We start from the raw sequence: 15,715 nt of genomic DNA, 5'->3' as shown, positions 1-15,715 counted from the left end.
GCCAATTTACATTTGAACATGGAACTTCTGGTTTGCCAGAAAAGGCTTCATGGGAGCTCCTGCTGATGATCCCCTCCCATCCATTGGGACCTGTCAGCATGTAAACATGGGCTGTTGTCTAGTACTACTGAGTTCTGTTGTCTAGTACTACTGAGTTTTTTTTTTACCCTGATTTATTAGTGCTGTTTATGCCTGCCATGTGTGCAGCCCTTTAAATCAAAGTACCCCACACTCGACACTGCTCACTTCCACCCACCAATACTGCCGACCCTCTTCCTGACATTGTTCATACCCCACCCTCTCAGCACTGCTCACCACCTTACTCAGCCCTCTCCCCTGCGCAACTCAACACCACCACCACCACAACCCCTAAACCAGGTGTATGGGCAAGGAGTAAACAGTGTCTGGGGTGTAGGAGGGGTGTTGAGCAGTGTTGGGTGTGGGAGGGGAGCTGAGCAGTGTCAGGTGGAAAATGAACATTCTCAGGAGGGGATGAGCAATGTCAGGGGTGTGGAAATGGTGAGCTGCATCGGGAGGGCCTGAGGAGTATTGGGAGGGGAGTTAAACAGTGTTGGGTGAGGATTGAACAGCGCCAGGTTGGAGGTAAACATTATCTGGAAGGGGTGGTGAGCTAAGTCAGGAGTGCAGGAGGGGGTGAGCTGTATCAGAAGGGGATGAGGAGCATTGGGGTTAGCACTGCCAGGAATGCAGGAGGGGAATGAACCTTGTCAGGAGGGAATGGTCAGGTGGGAGGGAGCCCTGTCAGGTGGAGGGGTAGGAGGTGAGCAGTGTCGGGGGTGTGGGAGGGGGTTGAGCAATATCAGGGATGCAGGAGGAGGTAAGTAGCATCAAGGCTGCAGAAAGGAATTGAGCATTGGGAGGAGATGTGCAGTATCAGGAGGAGTAAGCAATGTCAGGCCTGTGAAAGGGGGATGAGCAGAATCGGGGCTGTGGGAAGGCTGTTCAGCGTCAGGGGTGACGGGTTTTTGGTGGGGACCCAGGATTAAAACCAGTTAACGAGTACATTTAAAGTGTGAAATTCACTGAACTTAAGGCAGATCTCAAGAGGTGTGAATTCAGTTTGTGATGTGGAAGGGGGTGTAGTGTTGGAATTGCACCTCGTCACGAGGCCTCCCAACTTCAATTGTTGCTGTTTCGAGCTGGAGCCGGGAAGGGAAGGTCCTGAGGCTCCAACGTAAAAGATTAAGGCCACAGTTTCAAACATGGTCAGCAGGATTTGTTGCTGCTCTGCTGCTGACCAATAGTTCATGACCTTTGTTTTTCAAATTAATTAGTTTTGACTAATTGAAGTTAAATTGTTTGATTCTCAAACTATTCTTAATATTGTAGAGAATAGGTTTCTCTGAAGAGGAATCCCCTACATGTTTAATCACGCAAGACCCCTTTGGTGTTTACGTGAACACAAAATGTGTCCGATTCTTTGAACATGTGCTGCAAAAAAAACTCACTGGTGCATAAATATTAAAAAAACTAACCAGAAACTAGCACCACACAAGACATTGTATAATTTCCAAATAATATCTTTTTATTCTTTAATGGGATGCAGGTGTCACCAGCAAGGCCAGCATTTGTTGCCCATACCTAATTGCCCTTGAGAAGGTCGTGGTGAGCTACCTTCTTGAACTGCTGCAGTCCACTTGGTGCTGGAACACCCAGAGTGTTGTTCGGAAGGGAGTTCCAGGATTTTGATTCAGCGACAGTGAAGGAATGGCGATATAGTTTCAAGTCAGGAAGGTGTGTGGCTTGGGGGCATACTTACAAGTGGTGGTGTTCCCATGCCTCTGCTGCCCTTGTTGTTCCAGGCGACAATTGTCACAGGTTTGGAAGGTGCTTTCGAAGGAGACTTGGTGAGTTGTTGCAGTGCATCTTGTATGTACTGTACACACTGCTGTCACTCTGCGTCAATGGTGGAGGGAGTGAATGTTTAAGGTGGTAGATGGGTATCAATCAAGTAAGCTGCTTTGTCCTGGATGGTTCGAACTTTAGTGTTTTGGAGCTGCACTCATCCAGGCAAGTGCAGAGTATTCCATCACACTACTGACTTGTGCCTTGTAGATGGTGGACAGGCTTTGGGGTGAAGGCAGAATTTCCAGCCTCTGATCTGCTCTTCTAGCCACAATTTTTATAAGGCTAGTCCAGTTCAGTTTCTGGTCAATGGTAACCCCCAGGATGTTGATGGTGGGGGATTCAGCAATGGCAATGTTACTGAAAGTTATGGGGAGCTGGTAAGATTCTATCTAGTTGGGGATGGTCATTGCCTGGCACTTGTGTGGTACAGATGTTACTTGCCACTTAGCCCAAGCCTGAATGTTGTTCAGTTCTTGCTGCATATGGTCACGGACCCATTTAATGTGGGAACTCCCCCTCACCTGTCCATTGATATTTGCAGTCAGGTTCTAGAAATAAATTATATAGAAACTGTTTATTTTGCTGTTTTGAGTTTGCTGCAAGCAACTACATTTTTATATTCACAGATTGCTACTACAGTACACTGTACACAGTCCTCTACATTTTGAAGGAGAATTGCATTTTAGATTTTTTTTCGTTAAATAAATTGAACTTTTCTCAAACTACTGCTTATTGCTTTTGCCATCATCTACCAAGATTTGTGCTTGGAAATTATTAACCTGAATTGCTAGCTGTGCCAATATCAGTGAGCTCCATAACATTTATAGTAATACTGCCAGATAAACCTCAGTTGGAATCACCAATGAAATAGTGTCAGTTAAGGTGTTTTAAAATATGAAAATGACAATTTTTTTTTTACAATAGTTAGTAGAATATCAATTTTGCTGCACAAGTAATAAACACCAGTTATAAATGTCAAAGTATTCTAATGTATCTGATGCATCTTTAATTACAAATATGTACTTCCCCACTGTGGTGTTCATTTGGGGCAGAGGATGGGGCAAGAAGAAAGTCCTGGTCATTCCAAATTACTTTTGCAAGCTTCCTACTAATTGACCCAAGTTGTCAAGCCATCAGGAATGATGTGCAACAGAAGATGCACAGGAAAAATGGTAACTTGTTCTTGCAATCAAATTGTTTCAAATTTCATTCATATACTCAACTGATAATCATAAGTATAACTACAGTTTACTCTTGTTGGCATGTAAGGAATTCAAATTATCCATCAATTCATATTAAGCAATTTAAATAAAGTAAAACAGGTGTTTTAATTTAAGTAAGTCTTGAATTAAGTGGAGTAGACTGAATAACAGATACTCTTCCACAACAAAGTGGCATTCTCAAACAGATTAAGACACTTGACAATGTACTGATTATTAAAGCTGAAGATAAATTAATTTTAGATCCTCTTTATGAGTGGACTAGCACCTCTATCCTGTCAGTTAGCTTGGAATACATAATATCACATTGCATCTGATGTTTGTGGTGGCATACTTGAAACTTTACTAACATTTACACCTTTTGTGGCCGTGGCAAATGGAGTATAATGTGGGAAAATGTGAAATTGTCCATTTTAGCAGGAAGAATAAAAAAGAAGCACATTGGACCATAACTTCCTCAGAGTGGCAATCAGTATTGGATTGCCACTCTGTCCCCACTTACCTATGTCAAGTTTCTTCCGTGCCTGTCTCGCCCAACCTTCCAACTCAGGCTGGGGTATAGAGTAAAGAGTTCCAAAGACACTCAGCGATCAACAAAAAATTCTCCTCATCTCTGTCTTAAATGAGAACTCCCTTATTTTTTTTAACAGTGACCCCAATTTCTAGATTGTCCTACAAGAGGAAACATTCTCTCCGCATCCGCCCTTTCAAGACCCCTCAGGATCTTAAAGGTTTCAGTTAAGTCATATCTTACTCTTCTAAACTCCAATGGATACAAGCCTAATCTGTCCAGCCTTTCCTCAAAAGACAACCTGCCCATTCCTGATATTAGCCTAGTACACCTTCTATGAACTGCTTCTAATGCATTTATACCTTCCTTTAAATAAGGAGACCAGGATTGTACTCAAGATATGGTCTCACGAATGCCCTGTACAACTGAAGCATAACCTCCCTACTTTTGTTATCAATGCCCCCAAAAATAAATGATAACATTCTATTAGCTTTCCTAATTAACTGCTGCACCTGCATACTAATCTTTTGTGATTCATGCACTAGGACATCCGGATCCCTCTGAATCTCAGAACTCTGCAATCTCTTTCCATTTAGATAATAAGCTTTTTTATTTTTCCTACCGGAATGAACGATTTCATGTTTGCCCACATTATAGTCCATTTTCCAGATCTTTGCCCGCTCATTTAACCTATCCAGGTCACTTCATAGCCTCCTTACATCCTCTTCACAACTTACTTTTTTCTTATCTTTGTGTCATCTGCAAATTTAGCCACCATTCCTTCAGTCCCTTCATCTAAGTCATTTATATAAATTGTAAAAAGCTGAGGCCCCAGCACTTATTCTTTTGGCACACCACTTGTCACATCCTGCCAACCAGAAAAAGACCCATTTATGCCAACTCTGCTTCCTGTTAGCTAGCCAATCTTCTATCCATGCCAATATGTTACCCCCTACACCATGGGCTTTTATTTTCTGTAATAATCTTTGATGTAGCACTTTATCAAATGCCTTCTGGAAATCTAAGTACAGTACATCCACTGGTTCCCCTTTATCCACAGCACATGTGACTTCTTCAAAGAACTCCAATAAATTGGTTAAACATGATTTCCCTTTTACAAAACCATGTTGACTGCATCTGGTTGCCTTGAATTTTTCGAAGTGCCCTGCTGTAACATCTTTAATAATAGCTTCTAACATTTTCCTTATGACAGCTGTTAGCCTAACTGGCCTATAGTATCCTGCTTTCTGTCTCCTTTTTGAATAAAGGAGTTATATTTGCTAATTTCCAATCTAATGGAACCTTCCCCGAATCTATGGAATTTTGGAAAATTAAAACCAGTGCATCAACTATCTCACTAGCCACTCCTTTCAAGACCTTAGGGTGAAGTCTATCCAGACCTGGGGATTTGTCAACCCACAGCCTCTACAGTTTGCTCAATATCACTTCCCCAGTGATTATAATTTTCCTCCTTTCCATTTCCTGATTTACACCTATTTCCTGGATGTTACTTGTGTCCTCTATAGTGAAGACCGAAGCAAAATGCCTGTTTAATTTAAGACCATCTACTTCCACCTCCGTAACATCACTCAACTCTGTCCAGTCTTAGCTTGATTGCTGCTGAAATGCTTGTCCCATGTCTTTGTTACCTTTGGATTTGACTATTCCAAGGCTATTCTGGCAGGTCTCCCACATTCTATCATCCATAAACTTGAGGTCATCCAAAACTCTCCTGCCTCTATCTTTACTATTACTACATCCGGTTCATCCATCAGACTTGTTGCTTGTTGACCTATATTAGCTCCAAGTTAAACATTGCCTCAATTTTTAAAATTCTCATCCTTGTTTCCAAATTCCCCCAAGGTCATGGCCCTATCTGTAAGCTCCTCTAGCCCCACAACTCTCAGATAACTGTACTTTCCTAATTCTGATCTCTTGAGTATCTTTGATTTTAATTGCTCCTCATTTGGAGGCTGTGCTTTCAACTATTTAGACCCTAAACTACAGAGTTCCCCTCAAAAGCCCCTCTATCTCTCTGTTTCCTCCTTTAAGACAATCCTCAAAACCCAACTTTTTTTTGGATATTTGTGTCCTAATCTCCTTATGTGGCCTGGTGTCAAATTTCACTTCATAACGTTCCTGTCAAATGCCTGTGGAAGTTTTCTTATATTTAAATTTTTATATTTATATATAAGAAAAGGTGTAGTTTTAAAATTAAGAAGTTTGCATTTTACAATTGGCTTCACTTTGCAAAGGAAAATTTAGGTTCATAGAACTTATACCATTCAGTAAATCTGCAAACATAGTTTAAGATTGTATGGGTAGCTAATTATTTCTGGTTTAGCTGTGGTTGGTTCATTGCCAATATTTTTTTAAAGTTGTAAAATCTATTTTGGTGGTTTCCCTTCAAGAGTGTCATGAAGCTTTTAATGTCTATATTATTGGAAATTATTTTTCTTTTAAAAATAGAGATTTAGTCTATGGGTGTGTCTTAAATGGATTAAAGCCAGCTAGTCTGGGTGCTTTGATGTATATTAGTTTGAGATGTAAGAGAGGCGGAGTCCATTTGTATTTTTTGAATAGCGCATTCAAGAATTGGGGTGAAATCTGGCACCTAGCTAGCAGATATGTTTATGTTACTAATAAAGTTGGTACTATGAAAGGGGTTTTATTATTAGAAGAGGTGGAGTTCTAAAAGGCTGGTGATACAATGAGAATTTACATTCAATGAGATGTGCTGGTTGTAACCGATAGCAATTTTTATGTGTGCAAGGCAGAGACAATGTAACATCAAAGCAGCTGTGAGCCTACAACTGTCTTCACAGGAATCAAAGTGAGAGGAACCTCAATTTGAATTCGTAAGGTGAAGATGCTTTGCCTGGTGTCTGGTGTCTGGTTGAGCCTATGGGTGCTGTTGCCTTAATGGAGATTAGTTTGGGAATTTGTTAAAAGTTATGATGGTAGTAACTTGTGGCCATGTGCATATATTTATTGTGTAAATTAATAAAATTTTTCATTTAGTTTAATATAAAACCTCAAACTGGTGGTCTGATTCCTGAATTTAGAGTTGCATCTCAAACGTACCACTTAAAATATAGGTTATGACAGTTGTTTAAAGCTTTCCTCTGGGATTTTTAAATAACTCAGTTTTACCAACTGCTGGATCATAACAGACACTGGATACCTTTCTGAAAGATACTTTTAAGAGAAAGTGTAGCGTGATCACTGACTTAACAGTGCCTTTTTTGTTGTATGCATCAAAATACAGGAAATCTACTTATAAAGTGGTGTTATGTAAGGGTTCTTTCACCTCCTGAGCCCCTGAATGTAGAGTGACAATGTGTGATGTGTCATTTGGCTTGGACTAGGGTGGACATGGTTTATTTTTAATATTGGCAGATCTGAGTGAAGGAATAAGGAATAAAAAGCCCACAGGAAAAGTGGTTCAAGTATGATTAACAAAGGAAGTTAGATTAAAAGAAGCTTATAATGTTGCCAAAAAGAGCTGTAAGCCTGAGGATTGGGAGAACAGAATTCAGCGAAGGATGACCAGGAAATTGATAAGAGGAGAGGATGTAGTAAACTAGTTATGTAAAAAGGAAGAGATTAGCGAAAGTAAATGTAGGCCATTTAGAGGCAGATGAAAGAAATTATAATAAAGAATAAGGAAATGGCAGAGACATTAAACAAATACTTTGTATCTGTGTTCATGATAGAAATCTGTAGAGAAATAGTCCTGGAGAAATTAATAGGATTAAAAGTTGACCAATTCTCTGGCATGATGGCTTGGATTCTAGGATGTTAAATGAGGTGGTAGGTAGATTAGTTTTGATTTTCCAGAATTCCCTAGATTCTAGAACAGTCTCCATGGATTGAAAGTAACAAACATAACCCTTCTATTCAAGAAAAGAGGGAGAGAAATGGGGAACTATACATCAGTTCACCAGACATCAGTCATTGGAAAAATACTAGAATTTTTTATTAGGGCACTTAGAAAAGCATATGACTAAGCAGAATCAGCATGGATTTAAGAAAGGTAAATTTATGAATGGCCTATTCTTGTTTCCTGTTTCTTATGTTCTTATGAAGTAAGAGTCTTGAGATCCAACATGGGACCATATGATTAAGAGGTCGATATTCTACTGGGTTGTACTCCAGATTTGATCGCCTGTTTAGTCTAGATATGTGAAAAATGAAATTATCAATATATGAAGAAAATACTATCCTGCTTTTCACATGGAAACTTCTAAAGTTGTACTTCTACTATTCAAGAACATCTAGTATTCTACAAATGGGGTTCCAAACAGTTTTTGTACAGTAATTAAACATCCATATGTCACAAACGTGGCATGAAATGTATACATAATAACTGTTTATCATCATAAATATAACATTGCCTTTTGTGAAAGGTCGTTCAACTAAATAGTTATTTCCTCCAAGCAGAGATTGGAACATACTATGCCAAATTACACCAAAACTGTGCTAAATTTAGAAAATATTTGACATAGCAGATGAGTTGGGTCAGCTCAACTGATATTGGTTCTCCATTTATGCAGCTGGTCTGGACAATCTGCTGATGATTCAGAGGTAATTTAGCCAGTGACATAGGATGCAAAGTGGATTTGGTAGCTCTAGTACTTAAATGTTTGTAAACAAGGTCATATTGACTGCTTATGATAGAAAATTCTTAACATATTGCAAAATTTGAAAAATTAGCATTAATAATAAAAAAAACCTGATGACTACATTGTTAGTACAAAATATAGACATTAAACTCTAGTAAAGCTAATAATGTTTTAATTACAGATGTTCCAGCTTGGCTAAAAAGCTTGCGCCTGCATAAGTATGCAGCTCTATTCTCCCAGCTAACATATGAAGAAATGATGGCACTGACAGAAGGACAGTTAGAAGCACAGGTATGTTAATTAATCCCCAATTACCCCGAACTGCTCTAAACCGTTAATTTTGGTGTTGTTTATCAATTGAACGTGATGATTTGTTAATCTGTAAATTTAATTTTTTTTTGAAGAAATTCCACATTTCCTCATCATTCGTCATTTATGTGTGTATATGTATGACTGATACTGATATCCTTGCTGTTTGGAGAAAAATTATCCTTTTAATAGTGCACACACACACATGATGTATTTTGGTAATTGACCACAGATCTGCCTGTCTCTTCAAAAAAGAAAGAACTTTCATTTTATATAGTGCAGTAATGACCTCTGGATGTTCCAAAGTGCTTCACAGCCAATGAAATACATGTAGGATGTAATCACTGTTCTAATTTAGCCAGTTTTCAGACAGCAATGAGAAAAGGTGGCCATGTAATTTTTTTGGTTGAGAGATGAATATTGGCCAAAACACTCAGAGAGCTCCTTTGCTATTCAAATAATTCCATGAAATTCTTCATGTAAGTCGCTGGGAGCAAACTCTGTTTAATGTCTCATCTGCAGATCTCCCTCGGTAGTATACAGTTTGTCCTGGTAGTTTACGTGCTCAGGTCTCTGAGGTGGGACATAACCTTCCGACTGACAGGAGAGGATGCTACTACTGAAAATAATTTGACTTGCCGTATTGATTTTCCTGTAGCCTTAGTTCTATTCAAGTTTTCATGCTGGTCTGCTTCTCTGTTTTACAGTTTTTCCAGTAATCAGTATCTAATAGGGGCCAGTTTGTCTCATTTTCGCTTTGAGTCAAAGTCATGGGTTTGTGGTAGATTCCAAGACTTGGGCACATAATCTACACTGACACTGCAGTGCTGTATTGAAGGAACACAGTATTGTTGGAAAAGATGTGTTTCAGTTGAGATGTTTAACCAGTGCTTTGTCCAATCTGATAGTTCAGGTAGATGTTGAAGACTCCATGTTAAAAGAAGAGCAGAGTTCTTCTGGTGTTATGGGCAACATTCCATCTCCACCACCACCTCTCCCACCTGTCCCCCCCAAACCAATGCAACAAGCAAGAAATTATTCTGAATCATTTCTGTTTGTGTGAGCTGTGTGTAGAAAAGATGCTGAGCTTCTCTACGTAACATATGTACTCAAAACTATTCATTATACGTGAAATATTTGAGATTTTTCAGATAAAGATGAAAATGAGCAATAGAGAGGAAAGTCTTTGTTTTTGGTCAAGCCTTAAAATTTGGCCTTCCTCAATCTTTTTCTCAGTCATACCTTTGCCTCTGCCTAATGCTATCTTAATCATTCAAAATCTTTGGTTCCTAAGGAGTCAGAGCTTTTAAGAGATTCTTTTTTTCTCACTGAGACATTCAAGTGCATTTTCATCTTCAACCCTTAAGGAAGTTTTTCTAAAAGGCTCTGCTTCACAGCTTCAAGGGACAGGAGGTTTCTGACCAATAGCTGACCTGAAGGTCAATTACACCTAAAAGGCAAAGTTTGAATGTTAATCAAACTACATTTTAATATTAACCAAACTGTGTTCAGAATTGCCCCAAGCAACTGTGGATTTCCACAATCAATCCATTTTGGGATAAGATCATCAAATGAAAAGCGCAAGATTCTCAATATAGTTCCTTACCATATGGTCATTTCATGAGCATGCATATTGAATACGCCAACATCTCAGAAGGAGGCAATACTACCTTACTTGCAGATCCTGCTTGTGACTGTAACTATCTTCTAAGTGGATACAAAACATTTTGAACTGAATTTTCGCGAACAAGGCGGGAAGCTCAAGTCGGAACTTGGCCAACCCGTCTCAAAATAAATGGCTCCACATGCGCTATTTTCATTCCAGGGAGGCAAGGGCCGGAGTGAATTGGGTCTGCCAACCCCAGAAGCAGATCAGAGGTGACCACGGAGGCAGGCAAGTGCCAAGGCAGGCTGGTTAGAAGGTTCTCTGGGACTTTGTCCAATTTGCATTAAAGGCTGTTAGGCCCTCTAGCCCTCACCCCTTACACCCTCTATGCCAACCATTCGAGCTTCAAGCTCCCCATTCGACCTCGATACCCCCATGTTACTTCATGCTCTCTCCATGGCCCCCAAGGCTCAGCCATACACTGCCATTAATAGTTTCAATAACAGGAACATTACCCACTTTATACCTCTTAACCTTGTCCAAATAAACATGCAAACATTGAAAAGCACAGATCAAAGAATAACACATTATAACCTCATAAAGATGTTAATCAATCTAAGCTGACTTCGAAAATTGCCAGCACTGGGAACAGGAATCTCAGAAACTGGTCCCACCTACCATTTATAAAGACCTCCAGAGTCGGCCTGACTCTACTAAAATCTGGCTTTTTGTGAAGCTTCTACGACTAAACTGATTTGCACGGTCATCCCAAACTTTTCTTTGTTAGTATGGGAAATTGAAATCATACAAAAGTCAGCTGTCACCTTAAAGCGATAGGCTGAACATATGTGTTATTCAAACTGTCACTGTAAATTGCACAAGCATCTATGGCGATTGTCCTTTACAATTGAGACACCTACTTTCAACTCAACTGGGCTTGAGCTTTGGATACTGAGGTGGTTGGTCAGAAACAGACTGAAAAATGCTACTACTGTAAGGTATGTAATCAAGCAAAGGACTTTTTCTTCCTCTCCATATCCGGTTGCAATGTGCATTTGGTTTTGATGCCAAAACATTACTTTCTGTTCAAGACTTGTATGTTTGTTGAATATGGCAGGTAAATCTGAGTGCATTATATATGCATGAGACCACCTCAAGACAATGAGGTGACTCTTTTTAAAAAAAATACCCAGAGATTTCATGATGTCTTGTGTTGAACTGCTAAGATTTCACTGCAGGAATGCAGATTTGCAGTTCCCTTTAGAGTAACAATTTCTCATGTATTCTGTTTTCACTCTTCCATTTTCAAGGACCATCCATACAATCTGCTTAGAGGGAATAGCAGTGCTTGCTTCACTGAGGAAGGAACACCTGGGCTGGAATTTTCCGGCACCTGCTGCCAGTGGGGTCTTCCAGTCCCGAAGTCAATAGACTTTTGAATGGCTCACCACATCTGCCGGGGCAGGACCTGGAAAATCCTGGCCTTAGTTCTTTGGTATACTTGAGATGAGTGTTAGTCTGCTTACAGTAATTCAAAGAGGCCCATAACACTCCTTTCAACCTCCACTTGATAGCTGGACTTTTAAAAGAACTTTTGTTAATGCAAGATTTTCTGCTTGGTATTGGAATTGAGAAAATTCAGACATGTTTACAGATTTTGTCTGCAGATTTGAAATCAATATGAAGGATCAACAGGGCAGCCTTATAGCTTACCACGCTCTGAAGGGCAGGAGAAAATATTCTGGCACTTTCTGGGCATAATGAGAGGCAATATAAAGTTAAGCCTGTCAGGCTTCTGAACTTTGTGCCCCTCAGTATCATGGTCTGGCCAATTTAATAATTAACAATGGGATCTTAGCATCCTTGCTTTAAATACTATCACACATTTCTTGCTCTAGTGCTCAAAGTGAACTTCATACTTTAGTTCACCCATCTAATTAGTTGCGGTTTGAATGTTTTAGGATCGCCTAGTTCCAAGTACTAATCGTTGCTTCAGTTTCTTTTGGAATTTTATTTTCCTTTTATAGTATTAGAGTGCCTAATTTTTGAAAAAACGTATTTTGGCCTAAAGAGGTTCCCAGACTTTCTCTTTGAGAGTTAACTCCCTTGCGTAATCCCTCTCTTTCCAATAATACTTTTTCATAGAACGGAGAATTTTATTTTCTTAGCTAACATAACATTGTTTAAGACATAAAGCAATAAGGTGATACTAGACCAGTACTACGTTATGTTATAATCTCAAGGAGACTGGTAACTTTTTAAAATAAATTTAAACTCCCAGTTATTAACTGAAAGAATTACTCCACAAGATTTCACATTTTAATCAAAAAAGTTTTACTGTGCAGGAGCTAAACAAAGCAAACAATACTAACTTAACACTATATTTTATTCTTTAAGCCAAAAATCTCAAAAGGATACTCCTGTTTTACTATTATTTCCATCCAAGAGTTCCCCTATACTTTACAGGATTTTGAGTGTTCCTTTACTTCTTGGACCAAACCAACGTGTGCCACAGCTTTTAGGAATTCATTTTGATTCTCCTCAGTTTTCCCACTGTTCTCCGAGGTATGAGATTTCTTGGAGTCCTTCCACTAGCATTCGGCTAGGTGATCCTCCAACACTCCTTAAGTACCTCACGATTGTGAACTCCCCAGCTCAAGCATTGGCCTCAATACTTTCTTGCCTAGTGACTCCAGCTCAGAAAACACTCTTGCTTTCTGATAGCCCTTTGCAACTTGTCCACAGCTCCTGGCAGATTTCTCTCCCTCTGCTTGTCTCAGACTGCTTCTAGGCTTCAATTGACTACTGGCATCTGTATCTCTCTCTCTATCTGTTCCAGTTTCAGATGTAAACTGCCTGTTTTTCTGTGAAAAATCACAGATAAACCTGAAACAAGAGGTTACCTCCCCGCAATTTATCCCCAGGACAACATGTCGCACCTAGGATGGCCCAGATGGAGATTTAAATTAATTAACCTTACCTTCCAAAACATCCCTTTGATTCTGGGATTCATATGAATATTTTCTCTCATCTCTAATGGGCATAACTGCAATCTCACCAGATGCACTGGCTTCATTATGAAACTGAGAGGACCACCTTTTGTTATTGTTTTCCCACTTCCAACTCTGACCTTATTAAATAAACACAGACTATCCCTTGAATTGCAATTACTTTAGACCTGTTTACCAGCATCCCCAAACCAGTTGTTTCCATTATCTTATATTTAAAACTTCAGTCCCCAAACTAAGTTATACTCCCAAAACATATGAATCATGAAATTAGACATTTTTGCAACTAGATAGACTTGAACACAAAGTTAATCTTTGTCTCAATGAGTAGGATGAACGTTTTTGTTGCTAGTTCACAAATGGTGAAATTAATTTTAGATTTTGGAGAGTTTCAACAGCAACTAAAATCAATCAGCTTCTATATGCATTTGATGTAAGTAAGCAAAGAAAATGGAACATCACACAAGATCTGTTGAGGTGAAGGGGACTAGTATTTTGACAGCTCTTTCAGGAGGCATGATTTGTAATTATTGCTCAGCACATTCACAAGTGACTTTAACCAAGTTTTCTTCACACTGGGGACAATTTGGCCTTTACTACAAAGTCCTTTGAAAACAGATTTTAAACTCAGATGAATTCCTGCAATTCATTAGCCTATCATTTTAGGAAAAATATAGTGAGGTTTATACAAAGCTGAAACCAGTGGTTCAGAATCACCTGTTTACTGCCAAAGAAACATAAGTAATAGGAACATTTTGGGCTATATGACCCCTCAAACTAGCTCCACCATTCAATAAGATCATGGCTGAACTGATCTTGCCCTCAATTCCACTTTCTTACCTGTTCCCCATGACCCTATTGACTCTTCTATAGTTCAAAAATCTTTCAAACTCAGCCTTGAATATATTCAATGACTCAGCCTCCACAGTTCTCTGGGGTAGAGAATTCCAAAGATTAACGACCCTCTGACAGAAAAAATTCTCCTCTTTACCTCTGTCTTAAAATGCTCGGCCCCTTATTCTGAAACAATGCCATCTCTCAGCATCTACCCTCTCACACCCCCTCAGAATCTTCTATCTTTCAATAAGATCACCTCATCATTCTTCTAAACTCCATTGAGTTATAGACCCAACCCGCTGTTCCTTTCCTCATAAGACAGCCGTTTCATCTTTGGAATCAAGCTAGCGAGCCTTCTGAGCTTTTCCTAATGCAGATATAGCTTCCTTAAATAAGGAGGCCAGAACTGTGTGCTGTACTTGGTTGTTATCTCACAAATAGCTTGTGCAGTTGTAGCAAGACTTTTCTATTTTTATACTCGTCCTTCAACAGCACCTTCCAAACAGACAACTTCTACCACATAGAAGGACAAGGGCAGCAGATGCCTGGGAACACCACCACCTGCAAATTCCCCTCTAAGCCACTCACCATCCTGACTTGGAACTATATCACTGTCGCTGAGTCAAAAACGGGAACACTGTAATCCAACCCGGCTAGTTACCGCCTCATCAGTCTACTCTTGATAATCAGTAAAATGATGGGAGGGGTCATCAATAGTGCTATCAAGCAGTACTTGTTTAGCAATAAACTGCTCACTGACGTCCAGTTTGGGTTCTGCCAGGGCCACTCAGCTCCTGACCTCATTACAGCCTTGGTTCAAACATGGACTAAAGAGCTGGACTCCAGAAGTGAGGTGAGATTGACTACCCTTGACATCAAGGCAGCATTTGACCGAATTTGGGCATCAAGGAGCCCTAGCAAAACTCGAGTCAGTGGGGATCAGGGAAAACTCTCCGCTGGTGGAGTCATTCCTAGCACAAAGGAAGACTGTTGTGGTTGCTGTTCCAGGACATTACCCTGAGGAACTCCTGCAGTGATGTCCTACACCCAACCATCTTCAGCTGCTTCCTCAATGGCCTTCCTTCCATCATAAGGTCAGAAGTGGGGATGTTCGCTGATGCTTGCACTATGTTCAGCACCATTTGCGACTCTGCAGATACGGAAGCAGGCCATGTCCAAGTGCAGCAAGACCTAGACAATATCCAGGCTTGGGCTGACAAGTGGCAACTAACGTTCGTCCACACAAGTGCCAGGAAATGCCCCTCCAACAAGAGAGAATTGAACCATCACCCCTGGACATTCAGTGGCATTACCATCACCGAATCCCCCAGTATCAGCATCTTGGGGCTTACCATTGACCAGAATCTGAACTGCACTAGCCATATAAATACTGCGGCTACAAGATCAGGTCAGAGGCTAGGAATCCTGTGGCGAGTAACTCACCACCTGACTCCTGAAAGCCTATCCACCATCTACAAGACACAAGTCGGGAATGTGATGGAATACTCTCCAATTGCCTGGACGATTGCAGTTCTAACAGCACTCGAAAAAACTTGACACCATCCAGGACAAAGCAGTCTTCTTGATTGCACCGCATTCACAAACATTCACAATGTCTACCATCGACACACAGTGGCAGCAGTGTGTACCATCTACAAGATGCACTGCAGTGACTCCAAGATTCCTTCTACAGCCCCTTGCAAACCCATGACCGCTACCATCTAGAAAGG

The 15,715-nt window shown here is 40.1% G+C and overlaps 1 protein-coding gene across 7 annotated transcripts in view; it reads left to right on the top strand.

The window, feature by feature from the left end:
- samd4a (sterile alpha motif domain containing 4A) overlaps positions 1 to 15,715 on the top strand; it is a 237,543-nt gene that overhangs the window by 159,037 nt on the left and 62,791 nt on the right. For 6 of the 7 annotated variants that reach the window (XM_041214020.1, XM_041214014.1, XM_041214016.1 and 3 more), the window contains one exon: positions 8,407 to 8,516. In XM_041214020.1, the coding sequence (XP_041069954.1) occupies positions 8,407 to 8,516 (110 nt within the window). Of the gene's footprint in view, positions 1 to 2,921; positions 3,042 to 8,406; positions 8,517 to 15,715 lie in introns of all 7 variants that reach the window. The other variant, XM_041214018.1, reaches the window with a different exon arrangement.

Source organism: Carcharodon carcharias, chromosome 20 (assembly GCF_017639515.1).
Source record: "Carcharodon carcharias isolate sCarCar2 chromosome 20, sCarCar2.pri, whole genome shotgun sequence".
Lineage (NCBI taxonomy): Eukaryota > Metazoa > Chordata > Chondrichthyes > Lamniformes > Lamnidae > Carcharodon > Carcharodon carcharias.
The sequence above is the reverse complement of the archived record's forward strand: the minus strand, read 5'-3'. Positions and strand labels throughout refer to the sequence as shown.